This window comes from Bufo gargarizans, chromosome 2, assembly GCF_014858855.1.
Source record: "Bufo gargarizans isolate SCDJY-AF-19 chromosome 2, ASM1485885v1, whole genome shotgun sequence".
Lineage (NCBI taxonomy): Eukaryota > Metazoa > Chordata > Amphibia > Anura > Bufonidae > Bufo > Bufo gargarizans.
In genome coordinates, this window is record NC_058081.1 from 498,230,337 (window position 1) to 498,258,047 (window position 27,711).

General features: G+C 44.3%; 1 protein-coding gene across 3 annotated transcripts in view; it reads left to right on the forward strand.

Moving 5' to 3' along the window:
• NUP205 (nucleoporin 205) overlaps positions 1-27,711 on the forward strand; it is a 73,613-nt gene that overhangs the window by 4,228 nt on the left and 41,674 nt on the right. For 2 of the 3 annotated variants that reach the window (XM_044281228.1, XM_044281230.1), the window contains exons 4-23: positions 2,342-2,486; positions 3,688-3,847; positions 7,125-7,353; positions 7,633-7,797; positions 7,884-8,059; positions 9,433-9,549; positions 9,639-9,776; positions 10,778-10,928; positions 18,034-18,233; positions 19,088-19,270; positions 19,386-19,436; positions 21,492-21,701; positions 21,843-21,942; positions 22,268-22,405; positions 23,408-23,597; positions 24,417-24,537; positions 25,597-25,678; positions 25,780-25,944; positions 27,072-27,196; positions 27,376-27,490. In XM_044281228.1, coding sequence (XP_044137163.1) covers positions 2,342-2,486; positions 3,688-3,847; positions 7,125-7,353; positions 7,633-7,797; positions 7,884-8,059; positions 9,433-9,549; positions 9,639-9,776; positions 10,778-10,928; positions 18,034-18,233; positions 19,088-19,270; positions 19,386-19,436; positions 21,492-21,701; positions 21,843-21,942; positions 22,268-22,405; positions 23,408-23,597; positions 24,417-24,537; positions 25,597-25,678; positions 25,780-25,944; positions 27,072-27,196; positions 27,376-27,490 — 2,961 coding nt within the window. The remainder of the gene's footprint in view (positions 1-2,341; positions 2,487-3,687; positions 3,848-7,124; positions 7,354-7,632; positions 7,798-7,883; positions 8,060-9,432; positions 9,550-9,638; positions 9,777-10,777; positions 10,929-18,033; positions 18,234-19,087; positions 19,271-19,385; positions 19,437-21,491; positions 21,702-21,842; positions 21,943-22,267; positions 22,406-23,407; positions 23,598-24,416; positions 24,538-25,596; positions 25,679-25,779; positions 25,945-27,071; positions 27,197-27,375; positions 27,491-27,711) is intronic. The other variant, XM_044281231.1, reaches the window with a different exon arrangement.

Below are 27,711 nucleotides of genomic sequence, written 5' to 3' on the forward strand. Positions count from 1 at the left end.
CCTGGTGTGTGCGGGGAAAAGTCGCAGATTGCGGTGCAAAGGACCTTTGCGCCGCAACTCCGCCAGAAATACTCCTAATATAGGTGTATTTCTGGTTAGTAAATGACCCCCTTATTTTCTATCCTGTATATAGAGGATACATTGTCTTAATGAGAGAACCCCTTTAAAGGGATAGTTTCCTCTCTAGTCTGACTTTGGGACTGTGAAGGGGCTGCAGCTCTGATTTAACACTGCGCCCCTTCACTGTAGGATACCCTATATGCCATCACTTTATAAGATGGTAACACCACTTTAACTATGTAAGTAAAGCTTAAAGGGGTTATCCAATTCCAAGACCCCCCCCCCCCCCCCCTCCCACATGTGTTGGGCTTGTCACCAGGGTAATATACTTACCCCGATCTCTGCGCCACTCCTGGTCCCCGCACAGCCGCTGTTGCTTCTTCCTGTCGGGGAGGAGCAGGCAGGGACGGGGGCAAGCCTCCCTAGCGTCACCCGCGAGGCTTGTCCCCGCCTGCCATTGGCTGCTCCCCCCGCGACACCGGATGTTTTCATCCGCGCATAGGGAGAAGCGGGGACCAGGAGCGGCGCCGGTAGCTGGGTAAGTATATTACGGGTGAAGGGCCTGGCACATGTGGGTTTTTTTTTTTCTTGAAATTTGGATAACCCCTTTAATCAGTGTTCTGGTATACTGTGTGTATGCTCACCTTTCCCTGTTCAAGATATGTTTGCTGTCAGTGAATGAAACAATCGTTGTGTGCATTCAGGACTAGCAGTGATCTAGTCCAGCCAACACAAATACACAGCTTGTCACAGCGTATCTCTCTCGTGACCTGTATGAACTGCACATGATCAGTAATGTTTTTTTTAGCTTGTTTTCATTGAAATTACAATAATAAAAGTATATAGGCTTAAGCTTCTCACAGCTGAGGCTTTGCTTCAGTTGTATCCAGTCTATATAATCCTCCAGCTACCTTTTACCTGGACTGATATATTGTATCAAACTATCGGGACAAGCGAGATGTATGCTGCTAATACCTAATAGACTGAATACAACTGTAAAAAACCCTCAGCTATTAGACATTTTTTTTTTTTTTTTACATCTGTCTGTCAACAAGAGTGGTCCTTTTCACTGACAGCAAGCAGAGATTTTGCAGTGGTTTTGATCAATAGTGTCCAGTGTGACAGGCGCGCTGTTCCATTATCTGTTATAACGATGTAGTGGCAGCGTGCCTGCTCAACCACCCAGGACCCAGACACCATCCTCGTGATTGGTGGAGACATCGTCCCTCTTGAGCAATTTTGCCTTTCCCGTGCAGCGCGTTGTTCTTGTTCTTGCTGAGAAAATTATAACCTGCTGCTTTGTTCCGGGTCCTTGGCAGCTTTCACCTGCTTTCTAGTCCGGCCAGTGAATGTTTAGTGGTGACCTGTCCCCAAGCGGCACGTGACCCAGTCTGTGGAATGGAAGACCACTGAAGGGAGGCAGGGAGCAGACGAGGATGAGGATTTTCAGCAGTTGGCTGCGGGGATCAGGAATAAAATGCTGAGATGCGGGACAACTCCTTTAACTGGGACAAACCTTTAATGTAAACTGAATCCTAAATAGGAGAGAAGGATAAAGATTCCCTTAACCCCGTTAGTAACGAGCCTGTTTAAGACGTGTCGACGCATTTTAAGAGCCGCAACTTTTTCCATTGACATAGGCAGTTTTTTTTTCTATGCGATGAGCTGTTTATTTTATTTTTTTATAATGGCCCTCCTTTAGGGTATATGTGACTTGCTGACTAATTCTGCAATTTTTTTTATATATATATATATATATAATTATTTTTTTGGTGCTGTTTGGCATAAATCCCTTATGCCGCTGTCTCCGCTGCCCTCACATGTGATGTGCGCACCTATTCCCGCACAGTGTTCCTGCTTAGTTGCATTTACTATTATGCAGCTGAATGAGATGACAAAGGAACACTTCTGGTCGAGACCCGGGCATAAGAGCGTGCATCTGGGTGCAGGGGAGTTGGCCCCTACAGGGGCGGATGTACATCTATCAAAACGCTTTAGATGCCATGGTCGCTATTGGTTGTGGCGCTAAGGGATTAATGGCTCTGGTCACTACTCCCACCCCAATTGTTACCTGCCACGGGTAGTGAACTGGGTGAGAAGAGGAGCTCCGGCACTGCAATCTCTGGGGGCAGCTGCACTGCTTTTTCACGTCCTAGAGTAGCCGGTAAGGGAAATAATACATTATTGATATATGAAGTACATAATAAAGGGTCCACTTTTATTATAATGGTCTGCGCGCAGGCTGCATGCATCTGACCAGTAAAATGGTTTTGTATTGCAGGAGAACATCAGCAGCCTCATTTCCCAGGCCTCACGCGCGGACTGGTCGCTGTGCTGTTATACTGGGATGGGAAGAGATGTATCGCCAACTCCTTGTGTACCCTCATCCAGTCCAGAAAGGGCAAAACATTTACAATGGACCTCAGGTATGGAGAAGATCACTGTATGTGATGGATTGTCCCGCCAGGACAAGCCGTGTCCCTGTGTTCTGTTAGGGTCCCCCTTGAGACACCTCTCTGTGAGCCGGAGCAGAGAGCTTCTGAAGGTGTTCGTGCTGCACATTGCATAAATTAACAGGTTTTTTTATTTAATAATCTTTACGCTGCAAAAGACTAAAAGTCTCTCATTGGGAAGGTTGTTTTGTGGAAAGGTCTTTTGTGCAACGCCTGACTGCAAGATGCAGGTCCTGGACTGCCATCTATTGGGCAAAAATTTTAGACATAATAGCCGACTTCTTTTCTGGCACTGACGGTCTGACATCTTCCGCTTCATTGTTCACCTCTGAGTTTTCGTTAAATGATCCATTTTGATCAATTGTGTGTATGGCCACCTTAAAGGGGTATCCTGGCTTCACAATATTGATGGCCTATCCTTAGTATAGGCCATGAATATCAGATTGTGGGGGCCTGACTGCCGACACCCTTGCCGGTTAGCTGCTGGATGGGGCTGCTGCACTTCTCCGAGCATTGCAGCCTCTCCATTGTATACTGGCAGGCTGTCTATTCAGCAACGGCAATGCAGGCAGTCACATTCAAGCGAACAAGATTAGGCTGTAATTACGCTGCCCATATAGGTGTGAAGAGTAATAATAATGAGGCCACAGTGCTTGCATGAGTGCCGCAGCCCCTCCAAACGGCTGATTGGCGAGGGGGCCGAGTGGTGGACCCCCTCCAATCTGATACTGATGGCATATGCAAGGAGTGGGCAACCTGTGGCACTCCAGCTGTTGTGAAACTACAACTCCCTGCATGCATACTTGCTCTGCTCTCCTCAGAACTCTCATAGAAATAATCGGAGCATTCTGGGATTTGTAGTTTCACAACTGCTGTAGTGCCGCAGGTGGCCCACCCTATATGCCATATACTAAAAGAAAGCCATTCAGTATTGTGAAGCTGCAATACCTCTTAAACAGCTAGTGGCTCTCGTTCTGCTGTGCTTGGGCCTGCCTTCATTTATATGTGGGGGGAAAAGACCAGTTGGCAGAAACTTCCCTGCAAAATCAGCTATCTGCTGGGTTTGCTGACTGCATGTAAGAGGGTCACAAATTCCTACCTGACACTCCCCATGTTTCATCAGTACAAACGTGTACCGAGATCTAGATGTTCAGCAGTATTTTCCTATTTACAGCCCAGAGGTGGAGTCAATGACAACGCGATTTACGGACGACCTGATGGAAAGTGGCTTAACTCAGAAAATCCTAACTCTGGTGTCTCAGATTGACGTGAACAATGAATTTGATAAGCTTCAGAAAGAAAGAGGATTGGGCAATGAGAAGCATCGAAAGGAGGTACACAGGTTACATTGGTCGGAATTTGACAAAGGGGCCAGTTCGGCCCTGAAACTTGTAATTCATTACCAATATAGTAAAAACAAAATAACATGTTCTCCCCGATTGTCTGAGATCCTAGTCACCGATGCGTGCTGGTTCTTTCTTGGAGGAGATGTACAGTGTGGGAAAGAATACAGCAGGTTACATAGGAGGGAGGATTGTCACTAGCTTGAAGTCTTAAAGAGGACCTTTCATGCGACTTTTTTTAAGGGATGATGCTGATGCTTGATTTATTTAATTTTTTTTAAATATGCCCCGCTGTGCCCTGCCGGATTTCGCCCTCTTAGTATGCTAATACTGAGCATCAGAACAATGAGGAGGAGACCTGAGTCCTTCTCCGGGGGTGTCTCCTTTTCCCCTGGCTGTAGCGCTGTCCAATCGCAGAGCATCACAGCCAGGGAGAAATAACCTCCCTAGCTGTGACGCTGTGCACTGAGATTGGACAGCGCTACAGCCAGGGGAGAAGGAGACACCCCCGGAGAAGGACTCGGTCTCCTCCTCATTGTTCTTCTTTAAAAGAACACTAAATGTTAAAAATGCTCAGAAAATGAAAAAAATAAAATACAAAATAAGTGTGTGTGTGTATATATGTATGTATATGTATGTATGTATATATAGATAGATAGAGAGAGAGAGAGATATATATATATATATCTCTCTCTATCTATCAGCATTTTCTCTATTCATTTCATGCTTTTCTATTTAATCTGATCTATAGCTTCTCTGTGCATTTACACCGACCGAGGAACAGCAGATTGTCGAGAAGGAAGTGTTCCTTCCCAGCAGTCAGCTGCTCGCTCAGTGGAGGTGAAGCGATCACCTCCACAGTATGAGAACAAGAGGTCACTTTTGCGATCACTCGTCCTCATACAGCTGCATTGTTTCTGGGCATCAATACCCATGGTCACCATTCGTGGCGGCGGGCGATTGGCCTCAGGTTATCTAGAGTCACCAATACCTATGGTCCCCATGGTAGACGCAGAAAGAACTATTGAAATTTGACAGGGCAGACATCCAAATGGATGTTTAGACGGCACGATCTGCTGTCCAGAAACAATCATTTAGGTGCCAGCACAAGCAACAGTTTCAGCTGATGAACGAGTGTTTAGCTTGTTCATCGAGTGATCGGCTGCACCTTTACACAGGCAGATTGTTGGGAACGAGCGTTCGCAGGAACTTTAGTTCCCGATAATCTTCCTGATTATTCCACAGTGCAAATCCACCTTTAGCCAACCCGTCTACCATGTCTGCAGTAGGACAAAAAGGGTTTGCTCCACTAAAACACGTATCCACAGAATACAGTAGTGTTTGATCAGTGAGGGTCCGTCTGCTAGGCCACCCAGCAATCACAAGAATGAGGGGCCTCAAGTGCCACATGAGAAAAAAAGTGGTTGTGTACAGGTATAGCGCTCTCAGGCGGCAGGAGCGGACCCTCATTCTCCTTATACAGTCATGTGAAAAAATTAGGACACCCTTTGAAAGCATGTGGTTTTTTGTAACATTTTTAATAAAAGGTTATTTCATCTCCGTTTCAACAATACAGAGAGATTAAAGTAATCCAACTAAACAAAGAAAACTGAAGAAAAGTCTTTTCAAGATCTTCTGTAAATGTCATTCTACAAAAATGCCTATTCTAACTGAGGAAAAAGATAGGACACCCTCACATGTATTCCCTCTTAAATTGGCTCAGATCTCACACAGGTATATCACACCAGGTGCACATAATTAGTAGATCGTTACTCTGCATGTTGAATGAGGCTTGCCCTATTTAAACCTCAGACATTTAGTTTGGTGTGCTCCTGACTGTTGAAGTGAGAGTGAGCACCATGGTGAGAGCAAAAGAGCTGTCAGAGGACTTCAGAAAAAAGATTGTAGCAGCCTATGAGTCTGGGAAGGGATTTAAAAAGATCTCAAAAGATTTTGAAATCAGCCATTCCACTGTCCGGAAGATAGTCTACAAGTGGAGGGCTTTCAAAACAACTGCCAACATGCCCAGGACTGGTCGCCCCAGCAAGTTCACCCCAAGAGCAGACCGCAAGATGCTAAAAGAGGTCTCCAAAAACCCTAAAGTGTCATCTCGAGAACTACAGCAGGCTCTGGCTACTGTTGATGTAGAAGTACATGCCTCTACAATCAGAAAGAGACTGTACAAGTTTAACTTGCATGGGAGGTGTGCAAGGAGGAAACCTTTGCTTTCCAAGAGAAACATCGAGGCCAGACTGACATTTGCCAGAGATAAAGTTGACAAAGACCAGGACTTCTGGAATAATGTTCTTTGGACAGATGAGTCCAAAATTGAATTATTTGGACACAACAGCAGAGGACATGTTTGGCGTAAACCAAACACAGCATTCCAAGAAAAGAACCTCATACCAACTGTGAAGCATGGAGGTGGAAGTGTCATGGTTTGGGGCTGCTTTGCTGCAGCAGGACCTGGTCAGCTCACCATCATAGAATCCACGATGAATTCTACTGTGTATCAGAAGGTGCTTGAAGAACATGTGAGACCATCAGTTAGAAAATTAAAGCTGAAGCGGAACTGGACCATGCAACATGACAATGACCCAAAACATACTAGTAAATCAACCAAAGATTGGCTGAAAAAGAAGAAATGGAGAGTCCTGGAATGGCCAAGTCAAAGTCCAGATTTGAATCCCATTGAGATGCTGTGGGGTGACTTGAAAAGGGCTGTACGTGCAAGAAACCCCTCAAACATCTCACAGCTGAAAAAGTTCTGCATTGAGGAGTGGGGTAAAATTTCCTCAGACCGATGTCGAAGACTGGTAGATGGCTACAAGAACCGTCTCACTGCAGTTATTTCAGCCAAAGGAGGTAACACTCGCTATTAGGGGCAAGGGTGTCCTATCTTTTTCCTCAGTTAGAATAGGCATTTTTGTAGAATGACATTTACAGAAGATCTTGAAAAGACTTTTCTTCAGTTTTCTTTGTTTAGTCGGATTACTTTAATCTCTCTGTATTGTTGAAACGGAGATAAAATAACCTTTTATTAAAAATGTTACAAAAAACCACATGCTTTCAAAGGGTGTCCTAATTTTTTCACATGACTGTAGCTGTGAGTTCCATCGGTCAGACCTCCATCGATAAAACACTGTGGATGGGAGACAAGTATTATTAGTGGGATACCCCCTTTAAATCCGACGCACGCAGCCATTCCCCATCTGAAAAACAGAGCAGACCAGCAAGACATTAACCCCTTCGTGCTATAACCTGACAGGTCTCAGATCTCATAAAGGAAAGCCGCCAGTCACTTGCAGAAAGTCTATTTTCCTGGGCCTGTCAGACGCCACTGAATAAGGATGATACGCTCCTTCTGATTGGATACCTTGAGAAGGTCTCTGTGGAAGCAGACGGTACTTTGGACAGCGTTAACCTGTACCTCTTCATGGCCCTGCTCTACTGCTTTGATGTTGGCTTTTTGGAATTGGGGACTGAAGACAGGGATGGTAAGTCTTCTTTTTGCAAAAACTCCTTTTTCCTTTACAACTGCTAACGTTTTTCATGTCTGGAGATTACTGAAGACAGATTTATCATTGAGTTCAATTAGAAGCAGGTCTGTCTCCATGCACTAAGCTCCCCATAGTGGTGGCTGCAGGCTCTCAACATTTCACTATTAGCTCCATACCTGTGTAAAAGGGAGTCAATCATTACACAGTTTTGGAATCTAATCATTTAGACAACAGATATGCTTGATGGTTTAAATATTTCCTTTGCTATAATCCCAGAATTAATGCACCAGACCCCTCTTCTGACCGAAAAACAGTATGTCGCAGCCATTCACCAGAGACTGCAGGACTCCCAGCCATGGAAGTTATCTGGTCTGCAAGCCACAGTGCGGCTGGCCTGGGCACTTGCCCTACGAGGCATATCTCAGCTGACTGAAGTTACAGGTATGAATTGATTCCAGGTTTATTTTATACAGTATTTGTGAGGATCTGGGTGTTATTGGTAATATTACTCTTCTGTTGTCTTTCAGCATTAGCAGAGTACACAGAGGCAGATGAGGTCGTAGCAGAGATGGCTGTTGGGGGTAGTGCCTTCCTCTTCCTCACCGATGCTGTGGTGGCCTCCGATATCTTCTCCCAAGAAGAATTTTTCATCCGTAGGATTCACACACTGGTCACAGATTTCCTGACTAGAATGCCCATGAAGGTGGGTTAAAGGGGTTGGCCAATTTGAAAAAAAAAACCACTACAAATAGGTCCTAATCTATTTATTGTGTGCCAGATACTAACGCGGGTTTCCATTTGCATGGTGGGTAAACAGTCATCCCGTTTTCCGCGCCGCAGTGGTGACGTGATTCGCTCACGTCACCACTGTGTATGCTGCGCCTGGAGGGATGCTCTTCTGTGCTTGTTCATTCACTGTTCCAACATAAGTCTGTTTTCCGGCAGCCTCCACTCACTGTACAGAGATGGTTACAGCTTCCATTAAGTTCAGTGTTTAACTGTATTAACTCCAGTGGACTGAGCTCCCTCTAGTGGTGACTTCAGGTTGCAGCCAGTTTGTCATGTACTGTTTACAGGAAAGGAGATATGGAGCTGATGGGTTAGATTTATCCAGCTCTTTGTCAATACATTGAGCCCTATGGTGATACGAAGGAGTGCCAATTTTTATGAAGTCATTTTTCTGCCAGAGATATGGGGTAAAGTGGATGAGACGACGGAGTGCATTAAATAAAAATTAAAAATATCCTCAATTTAAAAGAAAACCATAATTTGTCATACAACTCTGTGGGAGGGATAAGTTTTGCTATACGTCACTGTGAGATCTGTATATATACACATCATGGTGCCCCAATCTTCCGCTATACCCTTGTGTTTTTCCTGCTTGTGCGTGACGTAAGACAGTGTTTCCTGTGGCACATGACCGTGGCTGTGTGAAAGGAGGGGGAGGCCAACTGGGTTTTTTCAATAGATAAGCCCTCTCTCTCACAACCAATACATAGTCATTGGTTGGTGGCTGGCTTATGAATTGAGCAGTTATCCCGCCTTGGTCAGATGGCGATGCAAGAAAAGCTTTTCTGTGTAAGGCACAAGCAAGAAAGGAGGAGATATCTGAAGATTGGGGCACTGTGGATAATTGAAATCTATTCATAAGTTTAACTTCACAACCTCATTGAATGGAAACCTCCAAGAAATAATAATTAATATTTGAAAGAAATGTAGTATCTTATTTTTTTGTATAGATATTGAATTGGTGCTTTACACCTGAGATTTCTGATATGTGTTGTCGGTCAAGTTAATTGTTGTCATAGGGACATGGTATGGATCCAAATGACCTTCCACATCAGTGTCTACATGTGTGCATACACAACTGCTACTCTAATCGGTGAACATGCAAATGGCGATCTGGATCTACGCCATGTCCCTGCGTCAACAGTGTATTTCTGAGAAATCGGACCCAGATGTACCGACATAAGACCTCACTGCAGTGATGATAGGATGTGGCGAGGGCAACAGAATTTTTTTAGGGGGTTGAAAGAATAGCAGAATGCTTGGAGTGATGGTTTTCTTTCTGGCTAGGTCAAACAGCTGAGGAACCGAGCTGAGGAAGATGCCCGTTTAATTCACATGAGCCTGCAGATGGGTAACGAGCCGCCGACCTCTCTGCGCCGAGATTTAGAGCACCTTCTGCTGTTGGTAAGGTGGTCTTGCCTACATAATGACCATATTGCATTGACTAATGACACAGAGCTCTTTTGACATTGGCTTCATATTGCTTTTAATAGCTTGGTGAACTTTACAAGAAAGATCCCTTCCATCTTGAGCTAGCACTTGAATTTTGGTGTCCAACCGAACCTCTTCAGAACACCACCTTGATGGGCTCCTATCTTGGAGTTGCTCACCAAAGGCCTCCTCAACGCCAGGTAAGATACACCTGTTCTGTAGATTATATGCAGGTTACAGGGGTTGTAAGGTGGTTTAGACATCATTAGCTTGGGCTGGTCATACATTTGCCCTGCAGTCATTGAAGCATTACGTACCAGTAATCCAAATGAATATTTCCCGTTGACTCTTTCTTGGGATCAGTGGAGGTTCCAAATTATTTGATTGGAGCTGGAAGACCTGTGAGCCCTTTGTGCTGCTTATGAATTTGAGATAATGGAGTTTTTTAGAGGCAACAACCTAGGACTATCCTTCAAGAATTAGGGTATGGGTAGGTCAAGATGTGGCCGAATTTGTCTTCTACAGATCTCCCTGCGAATCTACTGAAAAATGTACATATGTAACGGGCGGATTTTGAGAGGATTTCCCCCCTGAAAGCATTAGAAGCACAGCATTTCTGCAGCGATCTGCAGTCTTAAAGGGGGGATATGGTGAAGATCTTCTCTCCATCCACCAGTTTAGGGACAACTGAGAATTATAGATGTAGTCTGCAGAGGGGAAATTCTAAAAAAATGCCATTTACAAACCATATATTGGTGAATATGGTGCCATTAATTATGTATACACATATATGACACATTATCATGACGACAGGTTATCTGAAACAACTCTGTCTGTGCAGCAATACTGTACGCTAAACCAAACACTTGGTGCCTTTTGGCTTTTAAATGAGTTACCCAACCCTATAATGGCACCCACGTCGCTGCTGATGCCTGCACAGCCGCCGCGGCCTGCTGTGGCTTGACCCCGGGGAGCGGACTAAGTATAACCTGTATGCGGTGCCTGGACATTTTGGGGGGCATTATAGGGGTTTGGATAAGTTCAAAATTTGGAAGCCAAATTATATTTTCTATTAATAGCAACTATTTTAGTTACTGTCTGGAGCCCTGTTGAGAATTCATGGCAATTAAAACTTGCTTTTTTTTTCTTGTGTAAAGTGTTTTTTTCCCCTAATTGCTTATTCCCTATGCTAATATTTCAGGTTTTGCTGTCAAAGTTTGTGAGGCAAATGAGTGACCTGCTGCCCCCCACTCTGTATATTCCTTACCTGAAGATGCTGCAGGGTCTGGCCACGGGTCCTCAATGTGCCCATTACTGCTTCAGTTTCCTCAAAGCCAACGGCAGCAGCCACGGTTAGTATTGAGGCCTCACACAGAAGCCTCACTTACCTAGGTTGACTGATTCTAGGGAGCTAAGAGAATGACACTTGGATGTAACATACTTAAAGGGGTTCTGCACTTTGATGATCTATTTTCTGGATAGATCTTCAGCATCTGATCGGCGGTCGTCCGACATCCGGGACCCCCGCCGATTAGCTGTTTGAGAAGGCAGCGGCGCTCCAGCAGCGCCGCGGCCTTGTCACTGGGCCTGCGGTAAACAGTGAGGTCACGGCCTGGGCGCGGCTAAGCTCCATTCAAGTGAACAGAGCTTAGCCCTGTCCAGGCCAGTTGAAACAAGTCGTGACGTCACTGGGCCAGTGGTAAACAGTGAGAAGGCTGCAGCACTGCTGCCTTCTCAAACAGCTGATCGACGCGGGTCCTGGATGATGGACCCCCGCCGATCAGGTGCTGATCTATTCAGAGGATAGATCATCAGTTTAAACAAAGTGCAGAACCCCTTTTCAAGGGTTAATAACTTTTCCCAAAATATGTAATAAAGACACATCAAAAGTTTTGATCAGTGGGGCTCTTAGGACCGAAACCCCTACAGATCCCCGGAGTAAGGGGAGAGAAGCGTGCGCTCTCTCCTCCCTGCTGAGGATGGAAAGAGTTCATCTGGGACAGCCAGGAGAGAGGGAATGCTGTGTTGCAGGTGCTTCTCTTCCCTCGTTCTGGGGATTTGTGGGGGTCTCAGTGCTCAGATCCCCATTGATCGAAACTTGATATGTTATATCAAATGAAATATCGAAAGTTTTTAGTGAAAAGTCAAGGACCCTTTAATTGCCTTTGTTATACACCCTTTTCCTGCCAGTTTTTCTTAGCTGCTGGGTCAAATTGGCTTGGCTAGCCTGGCATGTGAGCAGCCGTGTGTCTGCTGAGCTCCTGCACATTCCCGGCAGTTTATCCTGAAAAACTCGAGTATTCTCGCTGCGAAAGCGAGGATCACATTGGTGTCTGGCAGAAGCGTCACCTCTCAGGCATGACCAAGATAAAGGAGGTGAGAGGAGTGAACAAGGATTCTCAAGATGGCGCCAGATCAGCTGCTCCTGGGCGCCCGAACCGCACAGTGGAGGTACAGCGAGATGCCGCGGCAAGGCTAGAAAAATATGCTTGCTCAACTACAACATTAAACGCAAAAGGGACTCCTAAAAAGCAATCGCCTCCACCAGACGATAATGGCCTAGACTCAGAGGGTGAAGACGCAGGGGCCGAAGCTGGAAATATATGTAGCCCTAACAGATATGATGCCCTGCAGACGCGTAACTCAGAAATGGAGTCAGGGGCCCAGGAATCGGACTCGGGAAAAGCAGACTCTCAAAGATGTTATGCGGGCTATAGCTAAATGTGGCAAGTCACTAAACACTCACAGTAGAAGTGGGAGCTATAAAAGAAGACATCACTATAGTCAGACATGACTTAAAAAAGCTGGCTGAGTGCACTACCGCCCTGGAAGACAGAGGACGCCATACAACCTCTCAAAAGAGATGCAATAGAACAGGGTTTCCCAACCAGTGTGCCTCCAGCTGTTACAAAACTACAACTCCCAGCATGCCCGCACAGCCAAATGCTGTCCGGGCATGCTGGGAGTTGTAGTTTTGCAACAGCTGGAGGCACACTGGTTGGGAAACACTGCAATAGAACATGCCTGAAGATTAGATTCAGTAGCAGCTAAGCAAGATGAACTAGAGAACCAGCTACGCCGGAATAACGTGCGACTGGCAGGGGGTGCCCGAAAAAGGTGGAAGGGGCAAACCCCACAGAAATTTTTGAGGCTTGGCTGAAAGAAAAGTTTGGAGTGGAGACTTTAACCCCATTATTTCGGGTTGAACGGGCCAACAGAGTCCCAGCTCGCTCATTACCACCAAGACCTTTGCTCATGAAAATACTCCATTCTAGAGATCGGAACATTATTCTCAGAAAAGCTAGAGATTTACCTGAGCTTTCCGTCAATGGACACAAGGTGTCGCTCTTTCCTGATTATTCCCTAGAGGTGTAGAAAAGAAGAGCATGATTCCTGGATATAAAGCGACGCTTGAGGGCGCTCAATGTCACTTATTCCATGATGTACTCAGCAAAACTAAGAGTGGTGACTGTGCAGATATTAGATAACGCAGAGAGTGTCTGATATGCTGGCTCGATTGTATACGGGAAGTACTCGTTATTATAGAATGCAGCGGGGATATAATATGTGACGACCCCGTATAAAGGGGGGGGGGGGGGGTTCGGAGCTATGACACAAACGGCTCTGATATTAGTGAATATATAATTACTGTTCTGTGTTCATACCGTTTTATTGTTATCCGTTCTGTGAGCGCCACCCTTCTTTCTGGTGGATTAGCTAATTTTGTCAGCAGGTCTTCTCAGTTCCCGCAGACCTAGGGATAGGTGCTTTAGCGGGGCCCTGCTGGGAAAGCTGGCGCTTTCAGCTTTTAACTGCCTTGTAAGAGGCACTGTTCGGGGAAAGTTTAGGGTTAGTACCTTGGGAACTGCAACTATGAGGATAAGGGTCCTGTGGAATCAAAATGAGGGTCACACTGCAATTCGTAAATACGCGCTGGGCGTGTCATCGACTCTGTGGAGGTATGAGGATACTTTTATAATATCATGGGATATGTATGGCTAACTTAGTGAGGTTTTTGAGCTGGAATGTCAGTGGGATAAAGGAAGCTAATAAAAGCAGAGCCATTATGGATAGTATGAAAAACTACCAACCCCTGATATGTACCCTGCAAGAGACACCTTTACCGTCAGATCAGGCTCGCTTACTTAATCCCCAATTGGCAGGGCACTGTTTTTATGCCACTTATTCCACATATGCGAGAGGAGTGAGTATCCTTATTCACAGGAATATAGTATTTGAATGTGTATCAAAGCGGTTAGATGAAGAGGGGCGTTACGTTTGTCTATATGGTAAACTCTTTACAACCCCCTGTGCTATAATAGGGATTTACAGCCCTCCACCATATTCACCGCTTGTCGTCAGGAGAGGGATTTATTTTCTCACTGAACTACCGGACTTTCCAACAATACTGCTAGGGGACTTCAATAATGTAATGTGCCCAGCTTTAGGTAGGTTAGGTACGTCTGTCCAACCAACAGCTGGGGAGACCACCCCATTTGGGAGACTTCTGCACAAAGCCTCCTTATTAGATTTTTCGAGACTAAGGAACCCGCAAACAAAATCATATTCCTGTTACTCCAGTACTTATGGATCGTTATCCAGAATAGACCTAATACTGGGTAACGCTGCGATGGGTCACCTAATTCACCTAAAATATCTTCCCCAGTACTTGTTACAGTGAACATCCTTCCTCCTGTGTTGAGAGGGGATATGATTTGGAAATGTAACCCATACTGGCCAACTGCGCGCAGATGTGGCTGGCATAGGTGAAAAGACGAATTCACCCATGGCATCCCGATTGGTGGTATGGGACACCATGGAGGCCTTTTTAAGGGAGATACTACTAGCAGAGGTAAATACAACTAGAGCCAAGGTGCAAAGGATGCTATTAGAGGTAGAGACGGCAGAGGCTAGGTATGTAGCACATCCATCTGTAGATCAGCTAAATGAACGCTTACTACTGAATGCAAAAAATAGATGTTTTTTTCAAAAGGAATCGTATTCTGAGGAAGGGTAGCAAGCAGGTAGATTATTGGCATTAGTGTCTAAGGCTCAATCGGCTTATATAGCTGCTGTACGCAGTTCTACATGATATTAGAGATCATGCACTTGTTACTCATTGTATGAATCTAAAACCTGTGCTTCTGAGGCAGAGATTAAGGGGTTTCTTGACCCGCTAGGACTTCATACTCTAAGTATGGAACAGAGAACTATATTAGATGCCCCTATCACTGTAAAAGAAATGGAGATGGGAGATATGTCCAATAATAAGGCCCCGGGGGGAGATGGATTGCCAGTGGAAATTTATAAAACCTATATCTCAATACTATTACCTCACCTGTTAGACGTCTATAATGAAGCCCAAAAACAGGGTAGATTGCCCACTTCTTTGAAAGAAGCGATAGTGGTAGTGATTCCTAAACCGGGTAAGGATGTCCTGGCGGCGGAGTCTTATGGACCTATCTCCTTACTGCAGGCGGATGTTAAAATATTAGCAAAAGTAATGGCAAGCCGTTTGAATTCAGTGATCACATCACTCATTCATACTGACCATGCTGGTTTTATGCCTAACATGTCAACAGCGGTGAATATCGGGAGATTATATTTGAATATTTAGGCTAGCCAGGTGCACGCCTTGAATGCGGCGGTCGCATCTCTTGATGCGGCCAGAGCCTTTGACAGCGTGAAATGGCGGTACCTGTGGATAGTGCTCAAGAAGATGGGTTTGGGCCTGAGTTTACTAAATGGATACAACTACCATATGCTGGTCCCACAGCCAAAATAAGGGTGAATGGGAGAATCTCAGACCCCTTTGTTACACAGAGGGACTAGACAGGGGTGCCCCTTTATCGCCTCTATTGTTTGCTGTGGCGGTGGAGCCTCTGGCAGAGGCACTTAGAAAGGCGGGTACAGTGCCAGGCTTTCAATGTTGGTCCTTATCTGAAAAGGTCGCTTTATATGCAGATGACTTACTACTGTTCCTAGACAAATAGGATTCCCCCCTTCCAGAGGCCATGTCAATGATAAAAGGCTTTGGTAAGCTGTCCGGCTTGGTCATTAATTGGACAAAGTTGCTGTTGATGCCATTGTCTAAAAACATAATCTTACGGCAGGATTACAAGTAGTCACATCCTTTAAATACTTAAGCATTCAGGTGTCGGCCAGGAACCAGGATTTTGTCAAATTAAATTTGGTACCGATGCTGGATATATTAAGACGGAAGGTCCAGGTCTGGACCTGTGTGCCCCTTACTATAATTGGTCGCACTAACTTACTTAAAATGATTCTCATGCCCCAGCTATTATACGTATTACATAATGCCCCAATTTGGATACCACTCCAGTTTTTCTACACTGTTATTGCGATCTTTAGGGGTCTTATCTGGAAGAAGGGAATCCCACATATAAAGCTCACTACATTATGCAGGCCAAAAACTCAAGGAGGACTTAATGTCCCAGACCCATGAATATATTATTTGGTGGCCCTGTAATAGCACATCAGGGGTTGGGGAGATGAAGATAGGATTAACACAGCGGAGCCGGTTTGTACGGCATCTCCTTAAGACCTCCTGCTCACTAAGGTGTTCTTCCCGTTGCCGTATTGTGGACCGCATTTGCGGATCTGCAATACATGGGCGCTGTTCCGTCGCCATTCTGCATCGCGAATGCGGACACGTTCACTTCAATGGGTCTGCAAATCCGGAGATGCGGAACGTAAGCCCGGAACCCTACGGGAGCACTACGGAGTGCTTCCGTGGGGTTTCGTCCCGTACTTCCGTTCCACAAAAAGATAAAACATGTCCTATCTTTTTGCGGAACGGCCGGATCGCGGATCCATTAAAGTGAATTGGTCCGCTGCAGCTGCCCCACGGACAGTGTTCGTGCATTGCGGCCCGCATTTTGCAGGAGGTCTAATGAAAAATGCCTAGTGTCAGCCCTAGAAGATGGAACCTTCTATAGAAAAGTGATCAATACCAGAGTCTACATACATTACATGAAGTGTGGAAAGCTAGAAATGTAGCTAGAATCTCACTGGTATACAACGTTTACACCAATATGGCCTAATCACATGTATAGGGAATTAAATAAAGTGTCAAATGCACAAGCCTGGGAGAGACATGGGCTTGGCCGTATCTGACAATTATTCGATACTGGTACTCTTAAGGAATATACTGTTACAACAAGAATTTAAACTGCCCAAGACTCCCTGAAGTGGCAGTGAGTGAGGCCCATAGTCTCTGTTATATCTACTCCATAGAGTATATAGAACTCCAGTAGTAATGAAAGAAAATGGGGTATCGGGAGGATGACCGATGCCCGAGATGTGGAACGCGTAATGCAGACCTAATCCACCTTATGTGGAACTGTCCACGACTGAGACGATACTGGACGGACGTTACTGAACTACTGAACACAGTGTTTCGTATAAAAATAGATATGTCCGTCTTGGTATGTATATTGGGATATGTTATACATTGCCTGTAATTCTAGAAAAGAGAGTAACTATTATACGGATATTATGTCAGGCAAGAAAACTAATTGCATGTTATTGGATTGCTCCAAATCCTCCAAAAGTACAAGAATTGGTAGAGAAAGTTCATACCTCGATACAATTGGAGAGATTTGTATATCGTGAAATGTGAGAAGATATGGGCCTCATGGTTGCAACATTTCTAATGTCACTTTCTAGTCTTTTTGTATTATAGGATTGATGGTACTAGGGGAAGACTAAATACAGCAGGAGTGAGTCATTATAATGATAAAGCTGTAAGAGGAGAGATGTAGGATTGGTATCATCTGGCAGGGCCCTGCCTATCAGCTCGGGCATTACTAAAGTAGTGTGTATGGGACTGTGAGATGAGTCTGATGTATGGGACGAAGAATCCCACAGAGTCAAGTGGTAGTCTACAATTCCAAACTTTGTTGGAGAACCATTAAGGCTCCATTCACACGTCCGCAACCTGTTTTGCGGAAACACGGAGCCACGGATCTGCAAAACACGGAAAGCGGCAATGTGCATTCCGCATTTTGCGGACCGCACATTGCCGGCACTAATAGAATATGCCTGTTCTTGTCCGCAATTGCGGACAAGAATAGGACATGTTCTATTTTTTTGCAGAAACGGAAACACGGATGCAGAAGTGCGGATCCGCAAATGTGGATGCGGACAGCACATTCCGGCCCCATTGAAAATGAATGGGTCTGCACCCGTTCCGCAAAATTGCGGAACGGATGCGGATCCATTTTGCGGACGTGTGAATGGACCCTAATAGTGACTTTACTATGGACCTTCTCTAAGTTGCAGTCCTGCAAGGGGAATGGGGGTTGTATTTCATTGTTTTGCATAAAAATGATCTGATTCCAAAAAAATAAATAAAGTATTTCAGAGTTTAGGCTATATATCTGTTGGTATATCCGTAGTCTTAATATACGTATAATTTTTGCTGTTAAATCCCAGCAGAGAACTTGCAGGCCGGCAGCCCTGTGTCCTGGGACCACTTCTTCCACTCACTAATGCTGTACTATGAACACTTACGGAAAGATGTACCAAGTGCTGACATTGTCCACCAACGTCACCCTCCATTGAGGGGCATCACTCAGCGGGAGATGGATGGACTGGTGGCATTCTTGCAGCTCACCACCACAGTCATTGAATGGGTAGGCTGGGGTAGATTATGATGTATAAGGGTCTTGTATTATGACTGGTTATCAGTAAACTGAACTTCTGCTAATGATGTGCTCAGCTACCTAGTGAGTGCAGCTCTGAGGTGTAATACAGGATGTAACTCAGGATCAGTACGGGATAAGTTATGTAATGTATGTACACAGTGACTCTACCAGCAGAATAGTGAGTGCAGCTCTGGAATCTAATACAAGATGTAACTCAGGATAAGTAATGTATGTACACATTTGACTCCACCAGCAGAATAGTGAGTACAGCTCTGGAGTACAATACAGGATGTAACTCAGGATCAGTACAGGATAAGTAATGTAATGTATGTACACAGTGACTCCATCAGCAGAATAGTGAGTGCAGCTCTGGAATCTAATACAAGATGTAACTCAGGATAAGTAATGTATGTACACATTTGACTCCACCAGCAGAATAGTGAGTACAGCTCTGGAGTACAATACAGGATGTAACTCAGGATCAGTACAGGATAAGTAATGTAATGTATGTACACAGTGACTCCATCAGCAGAATAGTGAGTACAGCTCTGGAGTAGTACAGGACAAGAAGTCATGTAAATATATAGCTCGGTTTGATTGTCTATACTAAAGAGACCCTTCTAATATACTGTTTAAATTCAGCACTATTCCTGCACCATGGTCCCTGTGGGTTCTCATGCTACTACCTGTAGAGCTGTTATTGCTACACCTAGCGTTTGGCTGCGGTGGGCACATGCTGCCCCTGCAATGATGCCAGGTGACAGTGGAAATACATGGTAACTAAATGTAAAATTTATTGCATGTCATATCTATATATTTTCTTTCTATTTGCTTGTGAACAGAGTGAGAGTGCCCGTCTGGCCCTTTGTGAACATTCCCAGTGGACGCCGGTTATTGTGATACTAGGACTTTTACAATGTAGTATTCCTCCCGTCCTGAAAGCAGAGCTGCTGAAGACACTGACTGCTTTTGGGAAGTCTCCAGAGATAGCTGCTTCTCTTTGGCAGTCCTTGGAACATACCCAGGTACAATAGAATTGGGATTTTAGAACCTTTGTCTGTGTTTTATGCCTTTTGAACTCAGTCAGTTGTCTGTCCGTTTACTCCTATTTTACCAACAGTCTGACTTTTAACTTATCAGATTCTGCAAACTGTGAGACGCACAGCACAAAGACAAGCGGCTGGAATAGAGGTAATCTCAATTATTTATGATACTCTACACTTAGCTGATCCCTGGCATCTAAGATCTTTGATGCTGCAGTATGTATCCGTCACAAAATCTAATGGCGGGTTTACACTGCCCGATTGTCGTGCAGTTTATTGTGGGCGAATGTTCCTACTCCTAATAATCTGCCCGTCTATAGATGCAGCCGATCACCCATTTTAGATTTTTATCAAACTGGTGTAAAGTAGAACTGGCTTAGTTGCCCATAGCAACCAATCAGAATCCACCTTTCTTTTTCCAAAGGAGCTGTGAAAAATTAAGGGAGGAATCTGATTGGTTGCTATGTGCAACTAAGCCTGTTCTACTTTACATCAGTTTAATAAATCTCCCCCATTGTTTCTACTATATCATGATCTAAAAACCCAACAGCTATAAAGAGACAAAAATTACTTTATTAACATTAAAAGTAAAGTTCTTTCTACAGTTAACCAGCAAATGGCTAAAACAGCCCAAAATATGTGTATTAGGGGTTAAGGGGCTTTTTAAAAACTATGGACCCCTTGAGGGCCATTTTTTAAAATGATTGCATTGTACTAATTTTGAGCTAGATCATTTTTGTTCGATTGGCCTTTAATAAAAATGTTGAGCCCCTTTCACTGTACAGCCTTGAGATTCTCTAGTAGCATGCTCTGTGTCTTTACTGTGTTCCATATTGCAGCTCAGCTAACAGATTTTTTATTTCTGACCTAATAAACACCCATTATAGCTAAAGTCTTATCTTACTTATAAGCATGTGGTTTAAATGAAGGGCTTTTTAGGGCTGTATTACACCAGCAGATTTTCTGACCAGTCATTGGTCAGATGGCTGTTTACACACACAGATGTTTTGGTATACACAGCGATAATTGGTCTGATTGGAGCATTCAATTATCTGGCGGTGTAAAGGTGCCGCCGGTTACCCAATGAAAGAGCGAAGCGCTCGTTCGTCGGGTAATTGAATAGTTTGTGCAGGCACCTAAATTGTCTTTTGCTGGCAGCAGATTGCATTGTCTAACAATTATTCCTTATGTGGGTGAACCATGGCATTATTGATCGCTCCTCCTTTTACTGCGGAGGAGATCACTACATGTAAATGCAGTGGTCTCTTTCACTGAAGAGCAGGGGCTTGCTAGGAAGGAATGGTTCCTTCCTGCTGAATTGTCCCATCTGAAGGGACCTTTTGTGCTTTTGAGCTATAAGTGACTTAGAGACCTGCACAAAGTGGGAGTACAATTCTCACAGCTAAGCAGAAGTTAACCCTTTATGGCAAAGCTCCTGAATATTTTTTAATACAGACCAATTGCAAAAATGATACAAATGTATTGTTATTATCCAAATTGCTTTCTTTGCGTGCTGGATTCTTTTTTTCGATCACATTATACACTGCTCGTTTCCATGGTTACAGACCACCCTGCAATCCATCAGTGGTGGTCGTGCTTGCACACTATAGGAAAAAGCACTAGTCTATGTGCGCTCCCATGGTCCCGGCCAGCAGAGAGGCTGATGCTTTTTCCTATAGTGTGCAATCACGACCACCACTGATGGATTGCAGGGTGGTCTGTAAGCAATATGGACAATCGCAATACATTAGTAAGTGCCTTGTATTAACTTTTTCTACATGATAAATGCCACTTGCTGAAGTGAGACAACCCCTTTAAGCCCAGAATAAGTAAAATGTAATCATTAAAAAAAAGATTGCCCCAAAAATGTTCATAGCCTTTTAAGTGATGGCCATCGGCATTAGTCCAGCACCCTGCACCCCCAGCAATCAGCCGTCGGTGAAGGAGCTACAGAGCCCGGTCAACTATGTAGTGGACAGCGCTGCTCCCATTGAAGTCAAGCTCTGTCCACTACAATGCTGACGGCCCTCTGTAGCTCCAAGTTCCAGCGACGGAGCTGCACACAACAGCTGATTGCTATGGTGCCCCTGCTGATCATCTAGTGATGGCTTATCACCATCACTTACAGGCTGGAAAAGCCCTTTAAACATTATGGTTTTGCAGTAGTGCAGTTGATTTAAATGATATCTACCGTTTTTTTAAGGTGGAGCTGAATGAAATTGAGTCACGAGCTGAGGAGTATCCACTCACCAGAGCCTTCTGCAACCTCATTGGCACCTTAGTGGAGAGCTATTTTCCGTCCAACCTCGGAGCTGGCTTACGACCCCCTGGATTTGAACCCTACCTGCAGTTTCTCCGCGATACTGTTTTCCTCCGTTTCCGCACCAGAGCTTACAGGAGAGCTGCAGAAAAGGTAGAATTTTGCTCAAACCCCGTACTGTTAGTCTGGTGATTTACCTACTTATAAAGGCACTTAAAATCTGAAGGCGTGGTCGTTTAGAGAAGACCTAGTAGCATAGTCATCATCATCTTTGTCTCTTTATTCTCCCAACAGTGGGAAGTGGCTGAAGCTGTACTCGATGTCTTTTACAAACTCTTGAGAGATTACGAGCCTCAACCGGAAGACTTTGTCGAGCAATATGTAGAGATGCAGGGTAAGTGGCTCCCATTATGGATTATGTTGGTGAAGTAACCTTTTTTCATATGCCATAGTTCTTAGGACTTGAGAGCTGCCTAGTGTCAGTGGCTCCTGCTCTGGCGCTCTTGGATATGTTACCTAAATGGCTGAATGGTATTACTCCATTTTCCCTCTAGTGTTCACTACAGCAGAAATGTCTGCCACTTTCTTCTGGTGATAAATTATTGCCTAGGATCTTAGAAGCTTTTTATATTTTTTACTGTATTTTTTTCATATCATCATTAGGCATTTATAGTTTGGATATCGCTGACCATCTGCCTCAACCTATATTTCCTTTACAGGAGAGGAGAAAGCTGCTTACAAGCCGCCTGGCTTCAGTTTAATGCATCACTTACTGAATGAGTCCCCAATGTTGGAGTTGTGTCTCAGCTTGCTGGAAGAGGGTGTCACACAGTTGGACACCTATGCCCCTTTTCCTGGTACAGTATGCAACACATCACGGTTTTCTAAGGTTACCCATAGGCGCATGAGTATTTTAGCAATATCTAGAAGGCTGCCAGATTGGAAAGTCTGAAGCTGGGGAGAAATACATTGAGAACAAACAGTGATTTAAATGGGGATAGGTCCTCAGTCTGTTCGGTGGGTTTCTGTCACCCAGCACTGCCACCGATTAGCTAACCATGCACAGCGCAGTTCATTGGATGACAGATCTTTGTACTAGAAGTTATTAGTGAATTGCCGTCAGCTTGCAGTAAAGGTACAAATGGGGGTTACCAGTTTTATCCCTGCACAGTCTGACACCACTAGTACTGATTGGATCGAGTCAGACACACACCACTGGTAACAACCAGCAGTACCTTTACTGCAGACTCCTGGCAATTTATTTGTAAACTTTTAGCCGGAATATTAAAGGAATGGCATAACATAGAATGATGAGAATAGATGCTCCAGAATTGGTATTACACAGGGTTATTTTAAATGATAAAATATCTGCCAATTTTAAAGAATAAAGAACTAGAAAAAGAAATATTAATATATATAAAAAAATATTTTTTTTATTTTTACTTTTTATTCACTTTATCCCTTCTTAAACCCAAAAAAGGGGGGGGTGGATTCTGGAAGGTGTTAGAAAGTCGCCTGTTAGTTTTTTTGTAACGTTGATTTTGGCAGCCTGAGAATGAGAGGGGAGGGGGGGGGGGGGGGGGGGGGGGAGCTAGGGCCATTGAACCATCACATTCACAAAATCGCTATCAAGTGTCTGGTCATTTAGGGCCAAAATACTCTTTGAAGGGTTGTCCACCTTTTTGTTAACTGATGGCCTCCCTTGCTGTTCACCGCCGGCACTGGAAGCAGACAGCATCCCCAACTTTGTAATGCACTGATCTCATCACTGCAGTGCTGCTTTTATTAACTTTTTAGTTTTGTGATTTCTGCGCTCTTTCCAGAAGATAGCATGTGGTGTGACTGTTTGTGTTTCCCAGGTAAGAAACATTTGGAGAAGGCCGTGACGTGCTGTTTCATGCTTCTGAATCTGACGCTGCAGAAAGAGAACCTCTTCATGGACTTGTTGCGGGAGAGCCACATTCCGCTGATCGTCACCCCTCTGGAACAGTTGTTGCAAGGCATCAACCCACGATCCAAGAAGGCCGATCATGTAGTGAATATTGCTAGGTGAGTGTTCAAATCCACATAGTATGTATGGTCTCCCTGTTCTTGTAGGTTTTAAGCTAGCGGCTTTCTATGAAGTTAGCCCTAGTGTGTTTAAGGGAATCTGTCTCTTCGATTGGGGGGGGCGTCGTTATAGGGGTTGGATAACCCCTTTAAGGGAATGATGGCTTGAGTGGAGCACTCCGGATTATCTTGCTGCTGTGTAAGCAACAGGAAACATATATGAGAACCTGGAAATGATATAGAAGGTGCAGCCTCTTTACAGCTTTTGCTGGGGCTTCACTACTAAAAATTAAATTGTATTCACACTGCGATTGCAATGTCTGTCACAGGCATGTGCTGAGAGGTTTTCTTTATATGTGCCTCCAACATTTGGCTGTATATAGACATGCAGTGACCTACATCTCCCATAGGCTTCCATGTTAAATAAAAAAATGAGTGTACCGTTGCAATACTGCTGCAGTGTACAGTAGAGAAGGTGTACTGACATACACTTGGCCACAGAAGACCAAGAGAACATTTAGACCTATGGATATGTTGGACATATATTTTGAGAACTTTCTTAGCACATATAACAAATGGACAGTGCAAAGGCAGAGTAAAAGTAGCATTAAAGGGGTATTCCCATCTTAGATCTTAATGACTTATTGCTAGGATATGCCGCCAGTGTCGAATAGGTCTCACCTCTGGGACCCACTTCCATCTCAAGGTCGGGCTGCACCTATTTGATATTGGTGGCATATCCTATCGCTAAGCCATCAATGTCTGAGATGGGTGTAACCCTGTAAACTGAACCTGTTATCTTCTGTTCCTGTTTTCCAGGTATCTTTATCATGGCTCCAGCAATCCTGAATTGGCGTTTGAAAGTGCAAAGATCTTGTGTAAAATTTCCAGTAACGCCAACATCCAAGCCAAGCTTGTGGGGGATTTTACCCAGGACCCGGTAAAGACGAATCTTCAGTGCAGCCTCGCAGTGTGCTTTCCTCCACTTTCGAGGCTCCTTTCTCGATCTAGGTGCGAGTCCCAGCGGTGGGACCCACACCTTTAAGACAATGGGGGCATATCCTAGCCATATGCCCCAATTGTCTGAGAGGAGACAACCCCTTTAACTGCAGTTTTAGACTTTGCTTTTTTAAGAACACATTAGTTATAATCCTGGACATGGTACAGCCAAGTAACAATCACTGAGAGGCAAATCTTGACATGACCTATGGACATTGCTGCTCATGCCCTTGGTCCATGGCCAACAGTGTCGTGTTCCACTTCAGTTCCAGGGAGCAGGAAAGATGGGTCCAAGACTGAAGTGCAAATCTATGGTCTTTCTTCTCAGAATGAGACAGTGGTCAGAGTTCTCAGCCTGTTTGTTCGATCTGTTGGGAGGGGGGTTCAGTGTACCGGCCCGCACCAGCTATTGACATGAGGCTAGTTCTCTATAATTGGCAGTACACTTTAAAGGGATTTGCTCATTAGAGACATCCCCTTTCAGAATGTGCCCAACAGCAAGCAGCTGATGTAGCTAGGGGAGGCCACAGCCAGCCAGACATTCCCCGTGCAGCAGGCTCCACAGGGAAAATGTAGTGTTACATGGTGGCCGTTCATGTAATGCAAGGACAGCTCAAGTCCGCCAGAATCGAGCCATTGTTGCAGAGAGTCTCCTTCTCCTGGCTCATAATGGGATCCGGAGCGGGGGAACCCCTCTCTACAATGCTCATGCTGCATTAATATGGTATATTGATAGTAGTTGTCCTTATGAAATGACCCCTTTAAAATCCTTGCATATAAGTAAGTAAAAGACAATATATTGGTGACTGGCTTCATCTACCACGTACAGATACACCTCCTCATCACCATATTGTATATTCAGATTATATAAAGTGGCTCTACATTGCAGAGAGCTAAATTAGATGACCGTGTCCTGAAGACAGCAAATGGTATCTGTCTGATATCTAGAAGAAAAGTGAAACTTTCTTCTCTAAAACAAGTTCATTCTTTGTTCTGGCAGAAAGTTAGTCAGAAACTGATGGCTGGTTTTGTCGAGTGCCTGGACAGTGAAGAATCGGAGGAGGTGGCTAACCCCCTAGAAGGTCAGTGCACCCCCAAATAACCGGTTGCATGTGCACTGTGACGTATGAGCTTTAGATGGTGTAATATGTCACTTTTGTGATATTTGTTTTTTATACTTTAGAAATGGAAGACGAGAAGAAACTGGCGACAGTCCACCACGAGACCAAAATTCACATCCTTAACCTGCTGATCACCTCCCTTGAAATGAAGCCACCCAACCTGGCTTTATATCTCCTGGGGTTTGAGCTGAAGAAACCAGTCAGTACGACAAATCTTCAAGACTCAGGTGCAGAATACTTTATATCTATATGTAAAGCTATATTTGTACATGCATTTTGCAAGGAGTGTCAATTGCACAGTCCTTTGTATAAAATGTGTCCTTAAAGCAGTGCTCCTCAACTCCAGGGCTCAGGGTCCCCCTCCAGGCAATGTGTTCAGGATTTTCTTAGTATTGAGCAGGTGATATCATTAGTGACAGTACATCCGGACTTGCCACAGGTAGTCATTCAGTGGGATATTCTCAAATCATGACCGGCAGGAGGGTCCTGAGGACTGCAGGTGAGGAACACTGATCTATAGTATAGAGTACCTTAAATGTAGGCTCTGCTACTACCAAACACGTTCTTTCTGGAACATGTAGCATACAATCGGTAATACTAACAGCAGATAGAGTAGAAAATGTGTTAGCACTTTACATACCGATACAGCAAAAGTAAAACTATACATCATACAGAGCCGTTATACACCAGTACAGCTTTCAGTTTTTCAGGAATGTTTATCCCAGGACCCCAAATATTGTACCATTTTGTCCACAGTATTCCTTTTTTTTTAAACCTATAATTGAATTTTATCTAACCCTAATGGGGTTGTCTCACTTCAGCAAATGGAATTTCTCATTGTGATTTTCCATATTGCTTCTTTTGCTGGCTGGATTTATTTTTCCATTACATTATACACGTCTTGTATCCAGGGATTACGACCACCCTGTAATCCAGCAGCAGTGGCAATGCTTGTATACTAAAGGAAAAAGCGCCAGCGTCTCTGGTGTCCGGAACTGGGGAAGTGCACACAGGACAACGCTTTTTTTCCTATAGTGTGCAAATAGTTAGTTTTTGTTAGAGGTAAATCATAAACGTAAAAATCCGTTCATTATTCTTTCATTTTCTAATTGACACCAAGATAAAGAGCCTCCACCATGCTAATACCCACTTACAACAGGAGGCACTTATACCCCCATCCATATCTCCCCTTGGTTCCCATAGCAGCCACGTCATCTGTCTCTGTGGTACATATAGTATGCTATTGCTTCCTCGCACTGATAATTGGAGGACATAGGATAGGATCCTGACATAAAAAAAATTGGTCACAGTGAAAATAATTTCTCATGACTTATATTGTCTGTTTTAATTTTAGGAGTTTTGGGCTTCCCCCGAACCTGTCTTCATTCCATTTTGGATATCCTTAAGAATGGAACTGATGGAAGACAGGGGCCAGTGGCTGTGCTTGAGGCTCCGCACCTTGCTGAGCTGTGCTATCAGGTAGGACTCCCCGTGTAAACCAGCCGTTCTGCATGTAGTATGCTTTTGTGATTCAGGATTTTTTTATATGTATATGAAATTATTTTGGTCCGTTTTCATTTAGTGATTTTGTCTTAGGTTGTGATACAGTTTGAAATGTTTTAATGCATGATTTAATGGAATAACTTGATGTATTTCAGGTCATCCATCAGCTCTGTGCCTGTGCAGACACCTCTGGCCCTACTATGCGTTATCTTCGCACTAGTCAGGATTTCCTGGTCACCCAGCTTCACCACCTACCCTTCTCTGTGAAAGGTAAATCCAAAACAATTTAGGGCTCCATTGGTGATTTTTAGTAACACGACTTACAGCCGCAGTCCACAGATGTTCGCTTTGCTGCATACAACTTAAGATATTTCTCTGGATTATAACTCTAAAGTCGCACCTTAAAATTTTGTTGTGGGAACCTAACCTTTAAAAGGGGTTGTCCCATCTCCCCCTTTCGTGGGCGAGATGGAAAGAACTGCAGTAAGCGC